The sequence below is a fragment of the Nannospalax galili genome, unplaced genomic scaffold (assembly GCF_000622305.1).
Source record: "Nannospalax galili isolate Female #2095 unplaced genomic scaffold, S.galili_v1.0 scaffold663, whole genome shotgun sequence".
NCBI classification, from domain to species: domain Eukaryota; kingdom Metazoa; phylum Chordata; class Mammalia; order Rodentia; family Spalacidae; genus Nannospalax; species Nannospalax galili.
The window spans coordinates 7953807-7981562 of NW_008351881.1; the positions used below are offsets into that span (position 1 = coordinate 7953807).

At 41.1% G+C, this 27756-nt stretch overlaps 1 protein-coding gene across 8 annotated transcripts in view; it reads right to left on the minus strand.

The window, feature by feature from the left end:
* Frem1 (FRAS1 related extracellular matrix 1) overlaps positions 1-27756 on the minus strand; it is a 172493-nt gene that overhangs the window by 14095 nt on the left and 130642 nt on the right. For 4 of the 8 annotated variants that reach the window (XM_029553929.1, XM_029553925.1, XM_008848839.3 and 1 more), the window contains 11 exons: positions 26569-26980; positions 21076-21277; positions 20037-20181; positions 11684-11813; positions 9242-9314; positions 4509-4658; positions 2503-2741; positions 2021-2068; positions 1576-1740; positions 1261-1389; positions 546-661 (listed from right to left, as the gene is read on the minus strand). In XM_029553929.1, the coding sequence (XP_029409789.1) occupies positions 546-661; positions 1261-1389; positions 1576-1740; positions 2021-2068; positions 2503-2741; positions 4509-4658; positions 9242-9314; positions 11684-11813; positions 20037-20181; positions 21076-21277; positions 26569-26980 (1809 nt within the window). Of the gene's footprint in view, positions 1-534; positions 662-1260; positions 1390-1575; positions 1741-2020; positions 2069-2502; positions 2742-4508; positions 4659-9241; positions 9315-11683; positions 11814-17595; positions 17710-20036; positions 20182-21075; positions 21278-26568; positions 27034-27756 lie in introns of those variants that run through there. The other 4 variants (XM_029553933.1, XM_029553927.1, XM_029553926.1 and 1 more) reach the window with 4 other exon arrangements.

Genomic DNA, 27756 nt, shown 5'->3' on the forward strand with positions numbered 1-27756 from the left:
CAGTACAGCCCCCGGAGACCTCAGGTGAGAGGTCCCGAGCACACGTGACTGTCTCAGGCAGCAGAAGTTTCTCAAGCCTGCCTCCAGCTTCCCCAGAGGAGATACATAAGGAGGAGGAGGAGGAGGAGGAGGAGGAGGAGGAGGAGGGGTGGGGAGGAGAGAGAGATAGAGAGATAAGAACCTACAATGCTGATGATTCAGTAAACCTCTTATGTTTTTTCTTAAAAAAGATGGACATAAAAGAAAAAATGTGACAAGATAGAGAGATCAGAACCTACAATGCTGATGATTCAGTAAAGCTCTTATGATTTTTCTTAAAAAAGATGGACATAAAAGAAAAAATGTGGCAATAGTACAGATGTAACCGAAAAGAACTAAGTCATCATATAGTAACAAGGCAAGTTGAAAATTCGTTCTGAACTACAAAACTCCTGTTAAGCCCCTCAGTCAAAGCAGACATGAGACACTCTATATTTGTTGAAAGAATGATTCAGGCCCATAGGTACATGGGAAAATAAAGAAAATATCAGTCACGTGTTCCTTACTGTTCCCTGCAAGCTCGAGTGGCTGTGGCCCAGGTGCCTTTCTCCCGTGTGATCAAGGTGTGACAGTAGCCCAAGTGAAGGTGCCATCCGGATGGGCAGGACTTGTCCCCCAGCCCCTGCAAAACAGTTGCTTGCATTCACATCAGCATAGACTCTACAAGGTAGAGTCAGCCTCGCTTCCGAACCCTGCCAGTCTCCTAACCTCAACAGAGCAGAGGCAAACCTCACTGCAGTACTCCATCTTGAGAGATAAACTGCTTCCCACAGAGAACAGCATCATAGTTAGCAAAGGTTTGACTTTATAACCCTCACCTTCTGATGAGTAAACAAAGCAGGTAAACAGCTTTTTTTTTTTTTTTTTTTTTTGTCTTTTTGAGACAGGGTCTCCCTATAGTCCCAGCTGACCTGAACTCACTACGTAGACCAGGCTGGCCTTGAACTCACAAAGATCCGCCTGCCTTTGCCTCCCAAGCGCTGGGATTAAAGGCATGCGCCACCACGCCCGGCCGTAAACAGCTTTTTTAATTGGTTGATTTAATACTATATTTTGTGATCTTAGAAAGCTACTTTGGGGCGTTTTTCCCCTTGGCCTTCAAAGAGTATAAGATGGGTAGGCAGACACAACATGCATCGGCAGCCACATTAGATTGTTCTGCTAGCTCATCACAGGGCATACTGCAACTGAAGGTTCTTGGCTGCCCAGCCAGTGTCCCACCTTGGTCTGGGGGCTCCAGGCTTTCCAGGCAATTCCATCACATTGATATAATTTATGGATGCTTTCTTCAAAATGAAAGAGTCCCTTTAATTCCACAGAGCAGTTCTTTGGAAACAGGGGTCGCTGACCCTGTGGGGAAGAAAGACAGTCTAGAATTGACTTTCTGTGAATTGAAAACACATCTACCCATTTTGGGTAACAACTACATGTAGTAAACAGTCCCCAAACATGAAGGCTGTTTGTGAGTTAAGTATGTTTATGGACCAGCAAACAGTTTGTTATAAGGCAAACAGGAAGGAGAAAAGACTTCCATACCTGTCTGGGAAAGTGTGAGTTGGCTGTGGATTCCACCTTATCTGCTTGAGGCAGTTCTGCCTCCCTGATTGTCTCATGTGGCTGGCTGATGATGGGCATTTTGGCCTTCCTTTTGTGAGCCGAGAAACTATCACCCTCTAGTTTCAAGGAGACCATCCCGTGATACTTGTGGAAACCATGAAAATAACAATAGGGAAAAAAAAAAAATAAGCGTCAAGATGGCAAACAAAATCTTTTGTTCTAATAATGAGTAATTCAAAGATTGTATCAATGCAAAGAGATGAAAGAGTTTTTCTTGACTATTATCCAATCTTCTCTCAGAAACAAAGAAATTTCAGAACAAAATCTATAGCTATGTGAATAAAGAGGGAGAAAAAGACATAATAGTTTCATTTAGTATTTTTCATGCATAAATATGAGAAACTTGTCAATTCTCTATGCTTACATTATAGATGATGTCTGTTCCATTTCTAAAAACAGAGAATGGATGAACCTGAAATCAGCAAAGGACAGCATATAAGCAAAGTTTACTTGAAAAACAAATCTTCCAGTAAGATACTGGATATCAAATTAAAAAAAAAAAGTTTCATGGAATTTTACATGTCCAATTCAATGTTATTTTAAAAATAATCAAGTCTAATCAGAACTCAGCCACTAAGGTCAAAGTTATGGCTTCCACATCCAAGTGAATGACTTAAATGCCCTTCTGTTGTAGGGTCACCGATTATTACCTCTCTGTCTTCATCACAAAGGAAACCAAAGCAGGAATCATATGACTGAGTCAATGTTCCTACCACAAAAGGCACTGCATGATTCTGCAAAGAACTGTGGTCTTGCTTACTATGAGAATCGAAACAGATCCTGCAGTGTCTCAGAACACTTTAGCATGAATCCACACATCCACTCCCAGAAGGTCCCCATCCTTACTGCTTTGCCGTTCCCATGGGTCCTAAGCCTCCTTTGAGAGAGCTCTGTAGAATCAATGCCCCACAGGGTGTCTCCTTTGGTGATGACCAGCTGCCTGGAAGATGGAGGGGGCCTTCTTTCCAGATGAGGAGAGCCAGCAGTGGTGGGTGAGGATGACCCTGAGGGCAGTGGATGCCAAGAGCCCTTCTCCCAGGTGCTGTGCTTGCTTTGGTTGAAGGAATTTGAAGGATGGCACTGTCCTGCAGGTATACAAGATGGCAGGCCATCAGTACACTGTATAAGCACATAAGTGATGGGGTGGACACAGTTCCTGGAGCAGCTTGTCATTAAACCTAGACAGATGAATTTCCTACCAGATGTTGCCTTTTTGCCATTTGCCAGAAACTCCTTTTCTCTTCATCATTTTCCACCCGGGATAGCAGTATCTTTCTGCACATGGTTAGGGTGATTATAAAGTCATGAAATCCATTTTACAAATCATAAGTGGAAATCATCGTCATGATTTTTATAATCATACCAGGTACTTAGAAAGCTGCCTCACCTCCCTCCTGCGATTTTTATCAATACCGCAGGCTTACTCACTGATCAGGTGTTATCCATACACACTTCAAAAGCATTCAGTTAGAGGTAGGAACTGGAACTGTTTAAAGATGGATCAGGAAACCGTTATAAAAATTTGTATTCAACTGCCATGGAACAAAACCCTAGAAAGATAGCATTTCTGGAAATGCTCTAGAAAGGCACTGGAAATGACAAAAAAGAATTGGGCCAGTGAAATGACTCAGCAGGTAAAGGTACTTACCAAGCATGACTACCTGAGTTTGATCTTGGGACCCACATGGTAGAGAAAACAGATTCCTAAAGGTTGTTTTCTGACCTCTACACACCCCCATAAATAAATGTAATTTTAAAAAAAGAACCACTCCCCCTCACCCCTGTGCTGCCACTGTGCAAAAACCAAAAACTAAAACCAGTCAAACAAAAGCAACCTCCAGTTAGAAGCTCCGTCAAGTTTTTTTTTTTTTTTTTTTTTTTTTTACTGGGAACAAAACAGTACTGGGAACAAAACAGAGTCACATGCCAGGCAAGCACTCTGTCACTGAACTATATTCCCAACCCAGGCCATTTTTTATTTCACATGTTTTGTGTGTTTACTGTGATTAGAAATTTCTACTGGAAAAGAAACAGATGTGGTGAGGAAAGATGTTGTGGAAACATGGGTATTATAAAGGCAAGAAGAGAGCATCCATGCTTCCCATAGGGTGAGAGAGGAGGCGATAGAATCTAGGTTAAAAAAAAAAAAAATACGCATCACAGGGCATGGCAAGCAGTTTTTAAAAAGCGTAAGGTGGAGTGCCGTGCTGGACACATCGAATGTCACACAGATAAGGAACCAGAACAGAAGTAATTTAGCACAACAAAAGCTCAGAGCACCAAGAGCTTTGGCCTTTATTTCACTTGTTCCTAGGTTGTTTTCCTGCACACCCTTCCCAGGACCTGCTTGGCTCTGCAGCCCAAAGACTTTCATTAGTATTCTCCAGCTGCTCCCCAGTCTCCAGCCAGCTGCATCTTCACATCTATTTTTCTCCAATTCCTTCCCTTCTTAGAATTTTCCTGGTCACACTACAGTGGGGGCTCCAGTTTTAGGCATTGAGAGCTCTCTTTAACAGAGAAAGATAATTACAGCCCTGCTAACTCTGGGGGGAAATAATTGTCGATAGATTCTCACCAACATTGTTTCCCCCTCTGTGAGAACAACAAACGATTAGAAAAAAGCGACCATGGCACTGACTTGTTGCTTTTCTGCAGCCATCGCTCTTAGCAGGAGGAAAACCACATGAAGCAGAAACCAGAATAAAGAAACCAGAGTCATGACGGAGGCTGCTTTCTTGACAAGAAATTAAGCATTTTGATTTGAAGGTGTTATCAAGCACGTTGGCTGTTGAAAGGCAGCAGCCGCGGCGCCAGGACCGCTCCTGATTTCAGGATGAGGATCAAAAGAATACCTCCTTTTGAGTCCAAAATTTTCACTGCGGCTTTTGTCTTTGTGCCAAGAACCGCATTCACAGGGGAGTTCAGAATTACTTCAAAGACCTCATCGTCTTCCTCTAATCCGTCATAGGTAATTGCTATATTCCACATCTTAGTTGACATTCCTACAAGAAGTAAACATTTTAATTACTCTTTAATTGCTATTTCAATCACCTAGGTGTCAGAGAAATATATTAATTAACATGTCTACAGCTAGACTGTGGTAGCCTGAGTGAGCTATTGTACTGCCACCAACTCACTGAGGCCCTGCTGTTCTCCCAAATAATATAAAAAGACCACATTTGTTCCTGGACAATGATGATTGGGTTTCAATGCAAACACTGTAACAAAAAAGTAAGCTGCATTATGCAGGGGAAGAAGAGAATAGTTAATAGACAAGATCCCAGACAGAATTTCACCCTCAACCTGTCCTTTCTGTTCTTAAAAATAGTAGTTACTACAATCTGAAAATCTTAATAGTTGTAAAATCTTAAGGTGTTGCTGCAGACAGAAGTGATTGTTGAATGGTACTTTACACAGAATCTAACAGCTGCCTGTGTCAGCTGCCCTACCTCCCTGGATCCTCCCTACTCACAGCCGCATCCTCTGATGATGTAACACTTGGAAGTTTGATATCCTCCTGGAGAGACTGTATGCCTAAGGATTTAGAGATAGATAGCCCTCCTCCCCTCCCCCTCTCTTTCTCTATCATGGAGTTGCAATCAAGTTTGTTCCACAGTAACTTTTTGAATTTAACACAAAACACTTTTGATTCCACCACTGTATCCCAGCCAACCTATCGCCACTGGGATGGAAGGCCAAGCTCAGAACAGAAAATATGCAGGCTGGAAGACACTTCTGAAACGACCCCGGTCCTTACCATTGTCTATGATGTGTGCTATAGGACAGCTTTCCCAATATTTTAGAAGGGAAAATAAGTCAGGAAGTAAGCAGGTTGTGTATTAGGGAAAGAGGCTTAAAGGGAGGGGTAAGAGCGGAAAGTTAGTTTAGCTTTGCAGGGCTAAACTTGCAAAGTTTGCCCTGCCATTTACTACTTGAACGTTTTCTCTCCCATGAATCTTATATAACGCTTTTTCCTAACCTTCTCTTGTGTAAATGTGACTTTGCACTTGTAGATTGCCTTCACAGACTGATGTCTCTAACTCTGCCATTATAAGGTGCCTCCCTCTTGAGGATGTATCTCATAAGATCGCAAAGCCTGTTCAGAGTCGCATTAATCCCTGCAGAATCCATTGGGAAGTTGAAACTGCTCACTTGTCCTATACTTGGCTGCCCTCCAACGGAAAAAATAAGGGCGTTTGAAATAATTTTGTTAAAAAAGCTGACAATTTATTAATCTTTCAGTATTGACTGTGTTTTCAGATTAATTCTTTTGCAGTCTCCCAAAGACATGGAATTTGAACCATCTGATATAAAGTATTCTATATTCCCATCTCAAGGATGGATGAATCAATTCATCAAAATGTATGTCTTATACTTAAGTGCTTGGGGCATACCCAAGGAGTATAGCACAAGTCAAGTTCTGGCCTAAAGGAGCTTAGAACTTCTTGGAGGAGACAAAACAAATTCAGCTATCTTTGGGTATCCAGGAAGATTGGTTCCAGGGCTCCCATTGGACACCAAACACCACAGGAGATGCTTGAGTTCCTTCTACATAGCCTGTATATATGCCCCTACAAACTTCAAATCGTCTCTAGCTTGTTTGTAATACTAATATAAAACATCACGTAAATAGTGTATTGTTCAACAAATAATGACAAGAAAATCAAGCCTCTGCATTCAATCCAGGCAGGTTTCTTTTTTTAATTTTTTTTTTTTTTTAAATCTGTGCTTGTTTGGATAGGTGGATGCGGAACACATAGATTCTGTAACCCTTCTACAGATGTAAAAGAAAAGTCAAGTAACTATTAAAAGCCATATGTGATCCACTGACAAAAGATACAGAATGAAGGTACATTGAGTAGGCACTTGGGGGAGTCCACAAACAGATTGAGGGGGAGGAAATGAGAAGCAATTTAAGGAAGTAAGCCATGTTGAGGTTGGGGAAGTATAAGAAGATCAGCTGGATGGAGAGAGGTTGTTTCCGGAGACAGGAGGCTGTAGGCTGCAGATAATTTGACAGCCAGACTCAAGAGAGTCCTGGATACCAGGTGGCCAGATTCAGACTTTAAACAACTGTCAGTGAGGGAAGCTTCACACTGGGAAGTGGATTTCTGAAAGTGGATGATTTAGCCAACTGAACTTGAGAGTGTTTTGTGTGAAGTTTGAGTATCCAGAGACACTGGGGACCTTCTCGGCAGCTAGAAGTGGACAAGGAAGTGAGTTTGTGAACACTAAGATCGCCAATATTCAGAGAACTGCTCTGACCTCCAAGCATTGGAAAGTTAAGCATTATTTAAATAAAAACCCAATACACACAAAAAAATCTGTTTCCCAGGCTGATTTGTTGGTTTACATTTCAGTTTGCTCCAAGCCTCCCAGGTGTGTGCCTCCTTCCCGGGTTAGTGAGACTGCAGGTAAGAGCCTCATGCTGGCTGTTTTGTCTCCTCTTTCTCTAACTTTCAAGGTGCAAAGCATTTGTTAAGTTCCTGAGATATACCTGCATTTTCAGAAGGCCTCAACTGCCCCCTCCCCGTTTCCACAAAACAAAAGGTGCCATTTTGTTCAAACACATCCTACTTTACAGAGTAAGTGAATTCTGGATATTTTCCTGTGAAGCAGATTTCTCTATTGAGAGACATTTTCTCAATATTTTTTAGCAAATGCCACATTAGAGATCTGTTAATTTGGAAAACATTTTGACTCTTAGGAATGATGAAATTTCCGTTAAGAATACAGCAAACCTGAGAACACATATTTTAAAGGAAAGCAATCATTTTCTTAAGAGTGTTTACGTATGTATTTAAGATTAATCTCAATAGCTGAATGAATACTCAGGATTCCTGTTTGGGTTTGGCTCAAGAGCTACAAAGTAAGCCATTTTGGCCAGCCCCCCCTCCCCCCCAGCTCTCTAACCTCACAGTAGCCCAGATCTGGGATGGCCCATTCATTCTGTTTCTCCAGAATCAGGGAAGCTGATATTTCCAGAGAAATGAACATATTGCTTTGGGCAAAGGGTTGGGGTGGAGCTGGGGAAACCAGAATCAGAAGAGACATGGATTTATAATAAGAGAGTATATAAACATTTACTGGACCTGTGAACTTTGAGAACTTTAAAATTCTCTGAAACCAGACTTCACAATATGAAACTATTTCTGACCTAATAAATTCCAAAATGATGAACAGCCAAGCATATGCTTTTAAAAAATTTATAAAATATGCTTCTATTACTTTTCAATGTACAAACAATCTTTAAAATCATAAACTCATCTAGAGTCCCCAGAAGTCATTAGTATCTATCAAAACAGTGTGTAAACTGTTTAGACACATGAGCATCTATCTTATCCAATGGAATCTCCAAGAGGTAAGTTTCGAGTCTCCCCAGTGAGACACATTCTCGTTCCTATCAATCCAAACAGAGCACCTGGTGGGTTGCTGAAAACCTAACAGAAGCCAAAGTTACTTTGGATCTTGCAACATATAGGGATAAAAGAAAGGACAAAGGGCAAAGACTGTTGACTTTCAAACAGAGGAAGGTTGGGGATGCCAAAAAGGACATTAACCCTTTCATGGCAGGGCTGCAGAAGAGAGCTTGCAGAATGAGCAAGAGTGTTGGTGACATTGTTATAGGAAAGCAATGTCACCCTCAGATGCTATGTTTCTCGCTGTGAACAGCAGAACAGTGCTCCTTTCCTGTCTAATATGAAGACTTTCAGTTTGGGGTTGGTAACGATATTTAGTCATTTCCTTCTGTGTTGGCCTGAAACAACGTGTTGGGCTGATGTGTCAAGCACTGACAGCTGGTGGAGGGTTCTTGGGGTGCAGAGCATTTCTTCAGTGCCACAAGTCCTGGCTGCTTCTCCAGGACTTATCATTTTGCTCTTGGATGGGTGGCCCAGGTCCATTCCAGACCATAGGGAAGGACAGGGTGGGAGAGAGACTTACCTGTGCACTCACAGGAGCCAACCAGGAAAGCATGGGGTCCAGCCTGGGGGCTTCAGGCAGACTTCCCCAGAGCTAAGCCAGTGCCTTTCTTCTCCATCTACTAGAACTGCCTCCCTAGGGAACTGTTCCATAGCTTTCCTGACCCAGAACAACGGCTTAAACTTGGGTTCTGAAACTACTGCTAGTGAATATTTTCATGTTTATGTACTGTACACAGTAGAACATCTTCAAGAGAAGATGCCGTATTACACCTAGTAAAATTTTTCTATACTTAAAGCAAAGTGTTATTTAATTAAATAACAACTTTCCCTAGAAACACCTTACATCCACCTATTCCAATTTCTTGTAATAATCCATGTAATTATGACATCAAACATTTCTACCAAAATGTGTAGCAATTAAATTACTGAAACACTTTTAAAATTATCTTGTTTTTCCTGGGTTGCTTTGGATATTTATTTTGATATTTTTATGTCTAGTATTTGCTATGACCTTTCTTTTCATTTAAAATAAATATTCACTTATAATAGAAAGCAGAACTCCAGGCCCAAAGTCATCTAGTTGACTGAAGTTGCATAATTTCCTATCTTCTCCACGGTCTCCAAATTGCTTACAGAACATGAACTGTAGATACAAAACATACCTGGATCAAACTGAATCAGTTTCGATGGAGTTACAGTGAAATCTTTTCCAACTGTAGCTGACACTTGGTTGACCTTAGGGGGGAAAAATGTCTTTTTAAAACAAAAGTAAATATCCTATAGTAGACATCAACTCTCCCCCATACTAGCCCAAATTCATGGTCTCAAATCTGTTTTTAATATTAGGTAGGATTTAAAAATTATAGTAAGTCAGGTGTGGTGGTGCATGCCTTTTAATTCCAGCTCTCGGGAGGGAGAGACAGGCAGATCTCTCTGAGTTCAAGGCCAGCCTGGTCTACACAGTGAGTTCCAGGCCAGCTGGGGCTACAGGGAAACCCTGTCTCAAAAAGACCGAAAAAAAAAAAAAAATTATAGTAAACCATTTTGGATTCAGACTATATAAGGATTTTTCTTAAAGTTAACTTATTGCTTCTTTTTTAAAAAATGACCCAATTATTGAAAAAAAAATAGCATGAAGTTTAAAGCCTTATTGTTCTCTTTGTTATGAGCACAATTTTATTTCATTAAAAAATTCCCTCCACATCAAGTTAGTTTCAAAATAGTGCCTCACAGGAGCGGGGAGAGAAAGGAGGAGAGGACGCAGGAAGGCCCGACAGCCTGTGGACCCTGGCAATCCGCCTAGAGGGACCCTGCAAGGTCGAGGGGCTGAAAGCCCTTAGGCCAGATTAACCAGATGTGTCTTGCACAGGCTCCTGCAGGATGAAACCATCAAGCTTCACCACTGTGAATAAGAGCTTTGTGGAACTGACAGACCTGGTAAACAGATGCTTTAAGGCAATCCACACTGTGGACCCACAGCTTTAGAGTTCCCTCTCACTGAAGCCATAAAAAGGAAAAATTGCCCTCTTCTTAAGTGACTACTGACTGCTCCCCTGCATCTCTGATCCAGGACAGGAATCTAAACAGGCAAGTGTAAGGAAGGCTCTGAAGTCACGGCCTTAAATGCCCCAGAGAGTGCCTAAATGTGCATTGAAAAGCATCTGCAGGGGCTGGAGAGATGGCTCAGCCGTTAAGGACACTGCTTGTTCTTGCAAAGACCCGGGCTCAGATCCCAGAACCCAACATGGCAGCTAACATCTGTCCATAACTCCAGTTCCAGGAGATCCGACAGCCTCTGCTGTCCTCCGTGGGCATTGCACGACACGGTGCACTTAACTACATGCAGGCAATACATGCATACACGTAAAATAAAAATAATAAATGAAATATTTTTAAAATACTATCTGCAGCTAGTTCGAAAAAAGTCAACCAATGAAATCCTGGGCAAACATAACAGGCAGCTGTTAATTTTCAACATTTTTAAAACATTAAGGATGGTCAGGTGAATTAATAATATATTTGTGTGCTTAAATAATGAATGGCGTGCACAACTTTAAACATTAAAATACCCATTTACGTAGCCTCAGATAACATCTTTATTTCAAATCAAAGGTGCTAAGGGGCTAAGGGGCCTGTAGTGGAAACATTCTGCTGAGGAAGGGACTGCTTCCTAAACTTCCATTTGCTCTTTGTCTGCAATGCCAAGGCTCCCCAGAACTACCTTTTGCTGGGAAAAGGTGGCCCATTGTACACCTGTATCCACCATATGCTGGAAGTTCTATTTGCCTGCATGGTTCTCATACATGCAATTACCTAGTATTTACCACGACTGCGTTTACAGAATCCTAGGTGGGAAAAGCAATGTTTGAGGCAAAGTGTTTGGAAAAACAGGTCAGGTGAAGGGGCACAATTCAATGAACGGAGGTAAATAGAACAGGACAAAGTACCTCCTCTCTCTCTCTCTCTCTCTCTCTCTCTCTCTCTCTCTCTCTTGCTTTTATTCACTGAGACATGGGAAGCAATCCTGTTTCATTCACAGAGGACTGACCTTTGTTTTAGGCGCCCCATAGAAAGTGTTGTATACACTTTTCAAAGCAGAGTTTTAATCCAGTTTTACTAAATTGGACATATTTTTCTGTGAAATCAAACTTTGGAAAATTAAAGAAGATGTAGAAACTAACAGATTTCAAAACTAAAAATGGTTTTTAAAAAAAATCTGTAAAGCAGGCTGGAGCAGAGGGCTAGAGGTTGGGTTCCCAGCACCCACATGGTGGCTGACAACTGATCATAACTCCAGTTCCAGGGACGTCCTCTTCTGACTTCCCTGGGCACTGCACAACATGGGTGTACTTATATACTTGCTGGCAATACTCTCTTACACACAAAATGAAAACAATAAAATATTTAAAAATTTTGTCATGAATTAATGAACCTAAATGGAGGTTGAAGGGACACAGATATTTTGTACTTAAAATTTTGAGAATAGAGTGACACCCCTGCAGTTCAATTGCCTTGGTCACTCTAAATTTTTCTAAGAAAATCATCAAAGGTACCAACCAACATCATGGATTTTAGCTTAACAATTTGCATTATAGAGCTGTTACCTCTACACCCACGAAGGCTGAGTCCATGGAATATCCCCTTCTGGTAACTTCCAAGGGTAATAAGCCCACATTTTCACAGACCTCATATTCAGTCTGGGACCATTCGATATGAGACCACCTCAGTTCCAAACTGTGTATGAAATAAAGGAGAAAGGTGATCACAAGGCATGCACAAGAATGTCCATCAGGGTGGTCAGTTGAGTGAAAGACTGGGAACTGATTTCCATCAAGGTAGCAAAAGGGTTTGGCCAACAAATGCCAATGGCAGAAATCCCTCACACTTATTTCATACGTTTGTTCACGATGTACTTTTGCACTATCTTATTTGATCTTTACAATAGCCCTGTGTGAGAAAGTTCTAGAAATTCTTTTTTACAAATGAAATAAGTATGGTTAAATGACTTCCGAAGGTCCCACATCTGTGATGAAGGGAAAGGAAACAGGAGTCGTGAAGGTCAAGTCATTCATGTCAGAGAGACACGGATGTGCATCTCCTATTGTTTGCCTCCGTTAGTGCTGCCACAAGACTTTTCCAGACACAGATCTTTCCTGAACTTGGGTTAACTTTAGTAAAAGTTATCCTCAGGATGTGCCCAGGAATTGAAGTGTCAACATGCTTTGTGACTGCTGTCTGCTTCTCTTTCTGTGCATGTAGAAGAGGTGTGCTAGCATGACTCTATTCACCATTCAGTGTCTAAAGAAGAATGCTTCCAGGACTCTCTGCTGATGCAGAAGCCCACAGAACCTACCCACATCATTCTCTGTCTTTAACACATCTCTAGATTACTTACAATATCAAGGACACAATAAACGTACAGTAAATAGTTGATTGACTATGTTGTTTAAAGACTAAACCACATCATTCTCTGTCTTTAACACATCTCTAGATTACTTACAATATCAAGTACACAATAAACGTACAGTAAATAGTTGATTGACTATGTTGTTTAAAGACTAACAACAAGAAAATAGTCTGTGCACACTTGGTACAGATATTATTCTTTAATAAATATTTTTCAACTATGATGGATTAGATCTGCGAAACCTCCTTAGGACATGAAGGGCCAACTGTATACAGTTGAATATGATTAATAATTATTTCTGTAATATATTTCGTAAGTACATAATTTGATGGAAATTGTCATCTTTGATGGTTGTCATCTAAAGAGGAACTTTTGTTTTTTCAAAAATGAATAAGACCAAACCTCAGAAAGGTTCAGCAACTAGCTCTCCATCCTGATGGGGGTCACTTGTCACAACTACACATACAAAGAAAGTTCTTACCTAAGGATGATGGACTGGGGTAGGGAAACACTGCAGCAGGGAATTACTATAGGGATTTGGCAGAAGATATACATGTGTGTGCATACACACTTATTTAATAGTCACAGAACGTTGTTATTACATGCTGGATTTCATAAAAATTTCACATGGAAATAGCATCATTATGATAAGAACATTGGTTCACTGGTACTTGATTCAACCAAATTTACATCTAGCATGAAACAGATCAACAAATACATAAACATGCTTAAAGCATTATAAAATAACAACCAACAAGGATAACTTAAATGCCAATAGAAGCAACACGTTGTAAAGAATTCCTAAAAGATCCAGGGAAACAAGAAAGCAAAACCATCAGTCACAGGGATTAGGGGAAGACAAAAGGGTAAACGGAAGGAAAGGGGCCAGTGAAAAGAGTGAAAACAATATATTTGGATGGATCTGAGCTAAGTCTCCTGAGGGTCAAATGAGTTCCAATGTCAGATTCTGTCAATCCATCCATTGCTGATGCTAACCCTAACAAGCAGGAATTCATCAATGCCACTCTGTAGATCCAAATGATCTCAAGGCCTAAAACTAAATGCAATTTGATTGCTGATCTATGTCCAGAAGGGAATAATTCAGAGGGCTGTTTGGCTTCAAAGCACAAAGAATCTCAGTGTTCAGGAGAGTGTGCGTTTTATGGATGCGCCATCTGAATGCAGCCTGATGCTTGCTGGTTGAGGCCGTCACCACACAACGTTCTATTTTACTTTCTCAAAACTATTCACTATAAATAATAAAGATCTTTAGAAAAGCCATGAAATTTAATCCAGGCTATAGATTTTCCAGAAAAATATTTAAATAGCAAAGCCTTCCACACCCACAGGATGTGTGCAACATGTTCTGAATGTGATGTGTGTGTGTGTGCGCGCACGTGCATGTGTGTGTGTGTTTTCAGTAAGGCACTTGAGACATTCTTTGTAGTCTTAAACTACACATATACCTGCAAGGAAAATAAAAGAGGTAGTCAATTGGAATTGTGTCTGCAAGAATCCACACAGTCATAGGGTTGCCATCAGGTAAATATTCAGCTGCAGAAGCCCATAGGAACAATCTGGAAAGGTCTGTTACTGGGTATCATGTAGGTAAGAGTTGGTTGGTATCATCACATTGAATAAATCCTATTACAAGGGAGTAAAGCTCAATTCTACGGTCAGAAATGAGCCTGTGTGTGAAGGGCATCTGGTGAACATTTCAAGTCACTTAGCAGGAGCCCCTAGGTCAGGGCTCCTCCAACTCACGCTCAGGACACCAGAGTCAGGTTGTCAGCGCTGAGCTGTACACTGCAAGATAATTAGCAAGTGGCATCTCTGATCTCCACAAAGGACATGTAGTCTCATGCTTTCCCCTAGTCACAACCATCGAAACTTATTTCCAGATTTTGCCAAATGTCCCTTGGGAGGAAGACACCTCTAGTTGAGAATTATCAGTTGTGAGGGGTTGGGGTGGGTAACTCATCACAATAGAAAATATGATTCAGAGTGAATGCTAAGTTTTGGTTTCCAACAACCACTTTTGGAAATGGAAGGCATTGAAACTGGGTTTCATGTCATGAGGCTTTTGCTACTGGCTAACTCTGAGTGGTCAGGCATAAGATCTGTATAGACAGCTAATTTAACTTTGCAACTTCTTTACAAAATCTTGTATTTTCAATTGGCCTTATCCTGATCAACTTTTTCATTTTTCAAAGCATGAATCATGTCTAGCATCCTGCCTAGTTTATTTGATGGTAAGCATGCTCCAAAGAAAGGGCCTTTGGGTCACTGATGTATGACAACTTGCTTGTAGAGTATAGAAGACACAAAGTGTCACAGAGTGGTCAACCAACATTTGTTTACTGTCCTGTTTCCTAAGCTAAGATGACCACCAGTAGATTTTCCCAACTTCATTAACATCTTTCATATACTCTGAAAATAATCTAGGCTAGAAGACCCTCACACATTCCTTTTAACCCTGATTTGCTCTTTGTTCTTTGACTATTATTAGGCCTCATTAGAGAGAAAGATGGCATCAATAGACAGTATTCAGTTAGAACAATTTCTTAATTTCTTTTTTTTTTGGGGGGGTCTCTTTTTTTGAGACAGGGTCTCCCTGTGGCCCCAGCTGTCCTGGAACTCACTATGTAGACCAGGCTGGCCTTGAACTCACAGAGATCTGCCTGCTTCTGCCTCCCGAGTGCTGGGATTAAAGGCGTGCACCACTACACCCGGCAAAAGTATGATTTCTTAATCAAGTATATATGTCATTCTCTAAGGCATATCTGCTGACAATGCTGACTGTCACCGTGGCAGAGTGGATGGTATTAATTGACATTCACTGGATGGAGGCCAAGGATGCTGCTTAACATCACTGCACAGGACGTTGACCAATGACAGAATTATTTTTCCTGAATGCTGAGAGTGCCAAGGTTGAACGATCTTGTTCTACAATTTTGAAAAAGATCTATGCTTTTTGATATTTTATTTTATGGATAATTGATTAGTTTGTATGAAAGAGCAATGAACAGAAAGAAATACATGGGGTTGGAGCACCAGTTTGGGATCTGGGACACTAATCTAGGTTAGTAAGCACACTTAACCTCACTCCGCGTCAGTTCCCTCACTTCTCAACACATAACAAAGATGAATCATACTTCAAAGGGGTTAAATGAACTTTCGTGAGTGCTCATTAAGTATGTTGAGCTTCTCAATAAAAGGTTTTATAGAAGCTAAAATTGTGATTAAGTTATTCTTATAACTAGATCTTCACTTATCAAGTAGCATCTGGCTTCAGAAAATTGAAATGCTACAATTTTTTTTCCCGAGCAGTCTATCTAAGGTTTATCAATTCAAAGATGATGCTATTAAGCCTCATAATCTCATGCTTTGAACACCTGTGTTTTCCAGTGTTCATTTTCTCTGATAGTGGGAAAGGAGTGGTTAGACAGGAGGCAGCAGTGAGCAGAGAAATCAAGCACTTTGGAATCACACACACCTTGCAGCCATTTGGTAGGGTGTGAAGACAGTCACTTCCTTGTTCTCTCTGGGTTTCAGTTTTCATTATCTTAAAACGAGAATCACTCATGTCGAACAATTAAAATTAAAATTAGTTAATATGTATAAAGCACCTGTACACAGTGGGTGCTTAATAAGTGCTATTTTCTTTCCCTTCCTCTGTACTTTCCTTAGATCTAGACTGGGGATAAACATGTTAACTCTGGGCTGTATGTAGGTAACACACAGGCATTAGTGAGCCAATAGTTTCAACCTCTTCCCCTACAAGGTGTTTCATAAAACTTGCTAAAACATTTCAAAGTCTTTCCTGATAGAAATTCCTTTCCTTTTTTTTTTTTTTTTTTTTTTCGTATTCTCTCTTTCAAAGCCAAGAATGAGTAACAGAGCAGCTGGGATGTGACTGCCCGAGAGGAATCCGCCAGCGTGCTGGTGAAGCCACTAGCTCAAAAGGTCCATAGGGATCGACTTTTCTTTTGAAGTTAATTTTTTCTTGGTGGATACAATAAAGAGATCCACGTGGAACACGTACTAAGAAAATTGCATTGGTTTAAGTTGGCTACATTCTGTGGTCTACAAAGATGTTTTTGATGAGGGCTGTGGGCCCTGGGAACTTGTATGGGGGTTCTGGGAATCGCTTGGAGAGTCAGCATGGGCCAGAGAACAGACTCAAGCTAGCCAGGTTCATGCCAGGAGCGGGGAGGGGCAAAAAGTCAGTAACAGTTGTTCACTCTGAGGTCTGGAGGTCAGGGTTCACGGTTAGCTGTCACTCTCCCATTGGCTTGGAGATAATTACTTAAATGCTTTGAGCTTGATTTTCTTATTACCTTTGGAGGATTGCTTTTCAAGTACTTAGCCCAGTGTGTAGAATTTAGGCACTTAGCCAAGTCCAAATCTTAACGCAAATTTCCATGGGTTTCAGTGTTTCAATTTCTATTTATGACACTGTCTTCTAAATGCATTCCATGAAAGACTCCACATTATTCTGTGTAGGGGAGGGCAAGGGTGGAGGTGTTAGGGTGACACATGGTGCATCATGAACCCCTCTCTCAGACTCTCAGTCAACATAACCAGCACCATGGTTTGGGATATGACTCAGTTAAACACGCACACCTACTAGCCAGCCACCGGTAACTCAGTTAATTTCGCCAAAAAACCAGCTTTTCATCGTAGCGTTTGGTAACATGGAAAATCTATTGATCTGATACGGAAAAGAAATGGAATAGCAGAGCAGAGCGTTCAGCTTACTGATGAATGGCTGTATGGACTGTTCACTTTGCGACTCATCTCAAATCAATTTCCAGGTAGAAATGAGCTTTCTAATCCACCAAATGCTTCAGGTTACTTCTCCAGTCATTTGAACTCACATGAATACTCATATGAATTAACAATAATAATAATAATTACTACAAGATGCTTTCAAATGTCAGACCTCATTTTTGTTTATCTAAACTAAATGTGGCATGGCCCCTGTTGTTCAGATCAGAAAACTGTCTGGAATAGTCAATAAATGGAAGAGCTAAACTCAGACCCTATTGTGCAGCTCCAAGTTCAAAGGTTTATTATTTACACCACCATTCCAAAGGCATTAGATGGGGGGGCGCTCTAATGTTGCTTTCTGATATTCACATTTTCACAAAAGCCTGGATGAACCCTAAGGACCTTGACAGGTGAGTATTGCTCCTTTGTTGCGGTCAGGATAGTCAGCGCCTGAGAAGAAATCATTAAAGAAGGGTAAGGGGCTAGCGCTGGACACAGACTGTGTGCACTGATGCTATACTTCCTACCTGGGCTAAATCACAGCTCCCTCCCTAATCAGTGGCAGGAGGGAAAGTCCCTTCCAGGACAGTGCCTCAGTTTCCTCACCTGTAAATTCTAGCTTATGATGATGCCCAACTCATACAAACTTGTAATGACTCAAGAAAAAGCATCAAATATATTGTGTATATAAATAGGCTCTTGCTGGTTGTTTTGTGAAGACAAACCAGTATTTAGAATTTTGTTTCTTTTTAAAGTTTGTGTGTGTGTGTGTGTGTGTGTGTGTGTGTGTGTGTGTGTCCACTGCTCATATGTAGAGGTTGGAGAACAATTCTTCCGAATTGGTTGTCTTTTTCTACCTATTAAGATCTGGGGATTAAACTCAGGTCATTAGGCCTTCAAACAAGTGCCTCTACCTGCTGAACATCTCGTTTTGTCTCTTATCAGAAAAATGTGGACCTAGTCCCAGGAAACATCTAGAACAAAAGCGCTTAGGAGCAACTATTCCACTCAAACATGGAGGTAATTGCAGAGTAATTTCTACTCTGCCTGCCTACTCTAAAGACAGTAACAAAGTACGTGAGAACCAAGTCAAAGTCATGTTCATGTTAGCCCTTTGTAGGCACTTTACTCCGTTGGTTCTAGTCATTTGGCAACATCTGCAGCTTGAGTATGTGGGAAGTGATTCCCAGCACCAGCAGGCTCCAATTTAAGACAGCTTGCATCCAAGTGATAATCACATTATTTATATTATGTAGACTCTGCTATGGCTTTCCAGAGTAACTTTCGGGGTTACTTAAAAACATAAGTCATGTATGAAAAGGGTGTGTGAGTGAACAATATCAACCTAATGCCATAGCTTAGGGAAAATCTGTTATCTACACTGATCACATGCAGAACGAAAGGTTTGCATTAGGTCAGGGGCAAGCCTGACCAATACTATGTTTTTTAGTTGAACAATGAAAAAATTCTGTGAAGCTAAGTGAAGTCAATTTATTAATATGTTTAGAAAATTAAACGTTTCTCTTGAGAATTAATACATGTATTTGAAACTGCAAGTCAGTGCTATCGTCCTTTAGACTGTGACCCTGAGTAACTGGTTCTCTTGGGCAAAGACAGTTTAATGGGTGGGGATCGGCCGTTCTAGTTTTACAGCCTCGGGATTACATTTTCATTTCAGGGGTCGAGTGTTCTTTGTTCATGCCTATTTCCTAACTCCTAGTACTGTGAGCTTGGGACAGTGACTGCTTGGCAAAAGTCTATGGAATGAGGTAATAAACCCGTGAAGTCTGCCCTTGAGACTGGTACTGGAGAAAGGAACGTGCTTGGTGAGGGGGACACCAGATTTTGCTAACAATGACTACAGAGACCTCTGCTGGTGGATGGTGGAACTGCACTTCAGGATGGTTAAAAAAATGCCCGGTCACGGAAGGAGCACAGTAGGGATGTGTTCACTCACCCTAAGTGCCTGGGATATAGACAACACAAAATTTAGGACAAGTGAGCAACTTTTCTTTGAGGCGTCTTCAAAAGGCATCAAATAAAAAGAGAAAAATGCAGTATTAAGAAGTGGACCGATGTGCCTCCATATGACCATCTGTCCATCAGTAAATTATTCATGGTATGCATGCAAGAAGCATCTGGAAAGGCCCAGTAACTGAAATGACTGTGTTCTGATAACCTTGTTAATTGTGAGGATTTGTTATTCTTGTTATGGTAAACATCCCACATTACAGAGTTCTCAATATGACCGATATCTCCCCAAGCCTATTTTGCCATCTCACTATCTCCCTCTTGCCCATAAGACTTATACTCTTACAGAGACAGATGTGTTGTATTTGTTTTTGTAAGAGAGAGTATTTGGATGGCCTTCCTGACCACTTCATTTCTGCCCACTAGATATTTCAGATCGGGTAGGAGACCCCGGTTACTAACACAGTCCTAGAGTGACCTCTGGCTGCACTGCGTGCAATGAGCTTCAAGCTTAGTCCTGGATGGCAGCAAGCTGCTAAGAGTGTGTGAAACAGAACACATTTGCAGGCATAATAAAAAGATGCTGCTCAGCAACCTTTAATGTTCTCTATTCTGAAAGCTCATGGCTTTCCCACTGTCTAGCAACAATAAAATGAAAATTCCTTCTCCAAAAAATACTATACAAGCTCATGGAATAGCCTACCAATTTATCCTGTTATGTTCAGTTTGAAAAAGATTATTTCACTTTCTTAATCAGATATATTCTAAACATGACACATGATTAATGAATAATAATAAGAATTTACATTTGAGGAGTGGCAGCATTCCCTGTGGGGTCCATGATCTGAAATTCCAAGATATCAGAATTTACTTGCAAAGACGGGCTTATGATGTAAAGAATGGTCTTACTGTTTAAGTCCTTCTGACAAAATTTATCATGGATACGTTCACCTACAAGAAAGAAATGAATGACTCTCATGGGCAATCAAATAAAACATTATCTAAGAACTGACAGAAAAGTACAGCTATTGTGTTTGAAACAGCTTTAAAGAATAGCCCAGGGCTGGAGATGTAGCTCAGTTTGATAGAGTGCTTGCCTAGCATGGATGGAGCCTGGGATTTGGTCTCCAATGCACTATAAACCCAGCAGGATGACACATACCTATAATCCTAGGACTTGGGATGTAGAGGGAGAAGTTCAAGGTCACCCTCAGCTACTTAATAGAAGTTGAGGCTAGCCTAGTCTACATGAGAATTTGTCTCAAATAAACAAATAGCTAAAGTACATTTTCCAAAGAAATTAACATTACTGTGTCTATGTTAAAACTCAAGTACAATGAACTCAAATTAATCTTTAAATCTGCTTTACTTTAGAGCTATTTGCCTTAAAATATAAAACTAAAGAGAAAGGAAACAGGAAATTACAATAATAAAAATCCGTATTATTGCCTTCATAAAACAGAAATAATACACAGTCTAGAAAAACTGCTAGGATAACATCAAAATTTTAAAAGGAACTTATATCATTTAGGATTCATAGTAGAAAAAAAATCAGTCATAAATATGAATCTGACCCTGGCACTGTGTGTTCTGAATATAATCTTAAAAACTCAGTGAACATTGAACTGCTGTGTGCCAGTATTTGCTTCTCCTCATCAAGACAAATTTAGGAAGATGTAGCTTTAAACCCTCTTTAACACCTATATTGATGTATATACCAAATCTATTGGCAAGCCCTGGGGAATGTTCATCCAATGGGCCTATACTTAATTGAATTACTTTCTAGCCCCTGCCAGCCACTGGTAGTCTAAAATGAGCAGTTGTAAGGATTAAGAAAGTGTGTACCTGTTGTTGTATTCTGTAGATGTCCATGCAGTGGGCCTCGTAAAATTTTAAAGATGATCTGGTCATCCTCCGTGTCAGGGTCTGAAGCCTTCAGCACTTGGGAAGTGATATAAATGCCATAGCAACCATTTTTCAGAAGCCCCACTTGAGAAGGGGAACGCAGGTGTGTGATCTGGGGCACTGTTTTGTCCAACTGGTCTACCTGAAGAATTACATCAATGTTACTCCAGGGGCCCATCCCTAGGCCACACAGGGCTCTCATGGCACACTCTCCAACTTCAGATTGCTTAGACTCCTCATCTGTTGATTTCTGCCAAAGCCTGTCTTGTTTGCTATATCTCAACAAATACAGTGCCTAGAGCACAGGCTAGGTTTGTTTTGTAAATCTTGACCCAGTTTGATGAATTTGTCTCAAGTCTGACTCTCCTCAGGATATAAGTTTAATGAAGGCAAATAATTTATTTTCTCACCCAAAACCCTATTCCCTGCACCTGGCACTCACTATGCTTGAGCCGTAGCAGAAGCCCAAGAGATATGATAAAACCAACCCAAGAATTGAATTGTAAACTTAGGTAGACACCACAGAAGGATTCCCCATGTTTAATGATTTATACAAATAGAACCACAAGGACTACAGTTACATAGCCTCTTCTCATGTCTTTGTTCAAATGGCGAAAGTGTTGAATAAACAGAAATAACTTATGACAAAAACACGAAAGTAATTATCTTCAGATTGCATAGCGTTTCACTGAGGATGAGAGCCAGGTGACACAACGGTGGACTAGATCTTTGAGAGTGGTGAATGGACAGGTATGCTTGTCAGTTTGGAGCTCAGCCAGTCTTGCAAATGATTTTTGTAGGCTAAGGATGGAGCAGATTTGAACAGTATATCCTAGAAAACAGGTGCAAGAATGATACCTTCCATCCCCTCATGCCCAACCTCTCAGTTCTTTGTGTATCCCTAAATGATGTTACTGTAACTTTAGTCACCCTATTGAAGTAATTAATCTCGACAATAAGATCATATGCATCACTGTATATTATGACATAATTAGCTGCTCAATTAAGAAGAACAGGAACGGGTTGGAGAGGTGGATCAACCGCTAAGGGCACTGGCTGCTCTTGCAGAGGACCCACGTTTGCTTTCCAACGCCCACATGGCAGCTAACAGCTATCTGTAATTTCTTTCCAGGGGGTCTAATGCCCTCTTCTGGCCTTGGAGGCATTGCATGCATGGTGCACTTATATTCAGGTAAAACACTCACACACATAAAATAAAAATAAACTAAAATTTTAAAAAAGAACAAGGGTAAGATGAATAAATAAATTAAAATTCCAAAATTTTGTGTTACTTGAAAAGATTCGGGTCTGCAAGATGTTTTAGTGGGTTCCAGACTTGAACCACATAGTAAAAGAAGAGAACTGACCCCCTACGCTATCATCTGACCTCCATACATGCTCTGTGGCACATGCAAACTCTTCCCCCACAAATAAATATTAAAAATCAACAACTGGAAAAACAGAAAACATTAAAAGTAAATATATTTGTACAGACATTGACTAAAATCTAGGACTATTTTCACAAAACTTATCTGTTCTGGAGTAGAAAAAAAAATCACAGCTCTTCCTTTATTGACTTCTGTGTGGAACAACAATTTTGTTTTCATCTCAGACTGATGAGGTGCTTTTCTGATCAATATGTGAAGAAGCAGGTATTTTTATAGTTTGTTGGTAGAGCTGGAAAATTTTTTCTCTAGAAACTACCCTACAGAAATAACTAGATGTGTATACAATGTTTTTGTTGTTGTTTGGTTTGGTTCATTTGTTCCTGGGAGAGGGAGGTATCAGAGGGATGGCTGCAAAGATGGCCTCGTGCATAAATCACTTGCCATGCAAGCATGTGGATCAGATCACCAAAACCCACATAAAAGCTGGTGGGCATGGAGCCTGCCGGGAGTCCTCATTCTGAGGAGGCAGGACTTTGTGGCAAGCTGGCTAGCCGGATGAGTTGAATCAGAAAACTCCAAGATCAGTGAGACTCTACCTTAGTAAAATAAAATGAACTATGCTTAAAGATTCCCACTGTCAGCCTCTGGCCTCCAGGAACACATGCACACATGAACATGCCACACACACACACAGACACACACAAATATACATACACACAGGCACAAAACTATATACATGCAAAGAGTGTTTATATTCTCTAGATTTGTTTTAATTGCTATTGTAAAAACATTTTAGTGGATCTGTATGTGAAAATTGTACACATGTCTTTCAGCACTGTGAGGCTGAGCAGGATGTGAATGTCCTCATGCTCCCACAGCATGGTGACAAGGAAGAGAGCTGGCGCAGGTAAGAGGAAGAAGTAAAACACTCTATGTCACATTGGTATCCCCAAAGATGATGAACAGCAGAAAGCAGGATTGTTGTTTTAAAATGTTTTTGTGTTACATCTTTCTTTTTAAAATTTTTATTATTTTATGTGTATGCATGTATTGCTTGCATGTGTGTAAGTGCACCTGTGTCCTGCAATGCCCACAGAAGACAGAAGAGGCCATCGGATCCCCCTTGAACTGTAATTACAGACAATTGTTAACTGCCACGTGGGCGCTGGTATTCGAACCCGGGTCTTCTGCAAGAACCGTCAGTGTTCTTAACCACTGAGCCATGTGTCCAGCCCTGTTACATCTTTCTTAAAAACACAAATATTACAAAAGTAGTAAATGCCTGTTGTGGTAAATTGTTTTTTAAAAAATGCCTTACTAGATGAACTTTCTTCACATGGCCATTGGCATGCTCAGATACATCTTGGTCTTATCAAACATTTCTTCAAAAGCAGGTCCTCTAACTCGGTATACCAGAAGCTTTTAAAACGTTAGCCTATAAGACATTATTTTTAAGGAAGGCTCTGCCTGTCTTATGATAACTGAGGTTGGATTTACTGAAAATCCTCCCAGACCTGCAGGTCCCATAGGACGCAATGGCAGGTGCTTCCTTCATGCAAGCCGTGTCCTAGTCACAGAAGATGACAGGCTGCAACAGTCTCGTGCAAACAGACAGGCTCTCCTACAGAATGAAGGTTGCGTGCACCTGCTGGTGTCAGCCAAGCACACCCATGTTTTCCACTCACCACGTACCGCAGCCTTGTCTGCGGTCACACACCACCATGGAAGCGGCTGATCCATGTTTGGTACACTTACTTGGATCAGTCTATCACTTGGTGGCAGGCAACACTGTATTGTCTTTACAGGAAAAGCTCTTGGTATCTTTTCTCCTATATTGCTGGTAGGGTGTTTGACCTCCATTCTGAGGAACGAGGGGCTCAAAAAAATTGAGAACAAAATCGAAGGCTTTCCTTATAAAGGTTTAAAACATAATGTACTTTTTTTGCAAGAGAAATCTTGTAGTTTTGATGAAAAAGAAGCTTGACTTTAACACCCAGCCAACATATTCCTGTTAGTCAGTTTCACAACTTCTAAGAAATAATTAACTCTCTTCAAATAACTTTGTTCCTTGAGATGAACACTGTTGGGAGAGACCTGGCTTCAGTTCCAGCGCATTCTCCCAACTCTACTGCCACTCCCACCTCTGTTCTGGAGTACGGGAAGGCGTTCTGTGTCTGCACTCAGAATTTATAATCCTTAGAAACTTGCAGCCAAACAAACCAAGGAAATTATTCCTTGTTAGACATTGCACTGACATTGTATCAATGACATCAACACCATCCTTCCTGTCCCAGAATATCTGCATTTCATTATATTTTCTCAGTCTTCATAATGCCAAAGACATATCCACACCCATTCTGTAATTGTAGCTCTTCACCTTAGAGACCTGAAGGTTAAATTTATGAGTTTTCTAGGCCATGGGTCTAGATGATCTAGTGAAGAATATTTTAGGTGCAATCAATGTGTAAGTCCATGGACTTTGAGTAAAGTAGATTGCTTTCCATAATCCAATCCATTGCCAACCTTAAAAGACTGAGATTTCCCAAAGGAAAGCTCTGCCTGTCTCATGATAACTGAGGTTGGATTTACTGAAAATCCGCCCAGACCTGCCGGTCCCATAGACTAGTACCTCTAGACTATTCTTGGATTCAAGGCTGCAACATCACCTTGTGCTGCAATGTTTAGTCTACTGACTTGCTTGATCTGTATATCTTGGGCATTCAAGGACCTCTAATTACATGTGTCAATTCCTTAAATCAATCTTCCCTTGTGTGTCTCTGTTTTTCACACATACATTCTCTGTGTCTCTCATTTTCTATCAGTATTATTTATCCCACACAGAAACATGTGCAGTGTATATATTGCATGCATGCACATACAAACAGCCATGCTTTCTATTTCTCTGCAGAATCCTAATAGAGACTAAAGAGCAAGTGGAAACTATGACTATTTCACTAGTCAGAGAGTGTCTTGAAGTAGAGATATAAAATAGGGAAAATAAAGCCTACCTCATGAAATTTTTATGAAAATCAAATGGGACTTATGTGACTTGGTTGGCTTTTAAATAATAAGTTCTAAAAGTTCGTAGCTGGAAAGGATGGAGCGACGTGCTAGAAAAAGACCTTTTGGACATGACATGGCCGTGTCATTCATGAACTAACTACAGCTGTAGTTATCAGTGCAAGATATGCACAAGACGGAGCTCATATCATTTCTTCATGGATGGGGAGAGGCATATGAGGCCCATCCCTCTCTAAGGCACTACTGCAGTTAATGGTTGCTGCGGGAGGGAGTAACCATTACACACATATAATTTTCCTCTGTGTGGTTGTGGATAAGTTCCCCATACTCAGTAAATAACTCCCAACCCACCCTCATGCAAGCAACTATAACTAGACACTGTGAGTCATGCACAGGAAGACGATATGAAAGGAGGCGGGAGACTTGTTGGAGAAGGGTTTCAGCAGAAGAGTGAGGGGGTGAGAGGGGAAAATGGGGGAGTGAAACGACTAAAACCCCTTACATACATGAAAACTGTCAAAGAACTAAAAGATGGTAAAAAGATAGCTGCTAATATCATCTTCATTATTAGTGCCTAGGTGATACTGATGTAGCCTTGGATCTTTCCATGCTTCCATGTTTAATTCAAAATTGTTAAAATGCCAGTGGAAGACACAGATGACACAGCATCAGCCTGATGACATAGTTACAAATGCCCTGTATGTACCTCAAACATATTTCAGGCATCATGCCTTGGATACTTAATCTTGTTAAACTCCTACCACAGTAGGCATGCTTTTCGGAGCAGATTCAGAAGAGTCAAAAAACTCATTTCATGGAGAGTAAATGGCAAAGCAGAAATTCAAACCGAGGTCTACCCATGCTTGGCTCCTTCCTGCACTGCCCACACACAACGCTTAGTCACACTGACTGCCTGGCAGGCTGTAGAGTGCAGTGTGGGTCTTAATGACAGGGGCAAGGAAGAAAGGAAATGGAAAGGGCTTTCTTGTCATGCTGGTGTGAATTACCTGTCTGCCATACTTGCCTGGATGGTGAACCGCACAGGCTCTTCCCACACTTTTCCATCTACAACAAAGCCTTGGTTTGTCCTGTCTGTGGCCACAAAAGTAAAGCAGTCGACCTGGGATCGGCCTCCTGAGTGCTGATAAGTCACGCCCCTGCTGTCCACATCATGCTGGGTGAAACTGTGTTGAAGTAGTTTCCCTCGAAGGCAGAGGTGCCCATGGCTTGGGAGCTGGGTCAGAAAGAAGGTCAGATTCTCTGCAGGTGTGTCAGGGTCAGTCAGCTGAAGGAGGTCAGAGGAAAGCAGGCCCACAGCTCCTTGGGCCAGCCTCAGTCCTTTGTTCCTGGTCACCACAGGCAAGGCTCTGTCCACAGTCTCCAGTGTGATCTCAAACACCCCGTGCTGGGTCTGTAGCCCATTGCTGATGGTAAATCTGGCAAAGAGAGTCAAGGCAGCCTTCAGCATGAATTCTTGTGTCACCATCCACTGGAATGAAATGATAACACACACACCTTTACTAAGGGCCATGATGTGTTGTGACTCACACGAAAAGCCAAGGGCAGAAGTATGTTTTTCTGTCATTAAACCAGTTGTTGGGTAATGCAGTTAACCAGTCTATAGCCAAGAGATTTGTTTTCTCAGCAATGATATCACTTGTACGATGAAGCAGGCAAAACTAAGTGTAATCCTTCATCCTAAGCAAGAATCTCACATCCAACTGGACCCACTATATGAGCAGCAAAAGCATACTCACATGTTAATAATTTTGTAATAGTTTTTCATGGACTGTAGAAAGCTTAACTTTTAGGACTGAGCGTTGGGAACCCAGTACCATGAAACAATGAAGAGGATAACTCATGTATTTTCGTGTTATTTTTCCTTCTGCTTCTGGGGATTGATCTGGGGCCTCACACATGTCAAGCAAGTGCTCCACAAGTACACTACATTCCACAAACTTTCTTGAAAAGTTTAGGTATGTACATGTATATGTTATGTATAATGCACACATATGTGCCATGGGATGTGTGGAGTCAGAGGACAACCTCAGGTGTCAAGCCTCACCTTCCAACTGGCTTGCCACAAGATCTCTTGTCTGCCACTGCATACAACAGACTAGCTGGCTTGGAAGCTTCTGGGGACTCTCGATCTCTGCCTCCCATCTTGCCACATGAGTGCAGGGATCACAGATGTGCACTCCTGCATCTGGCT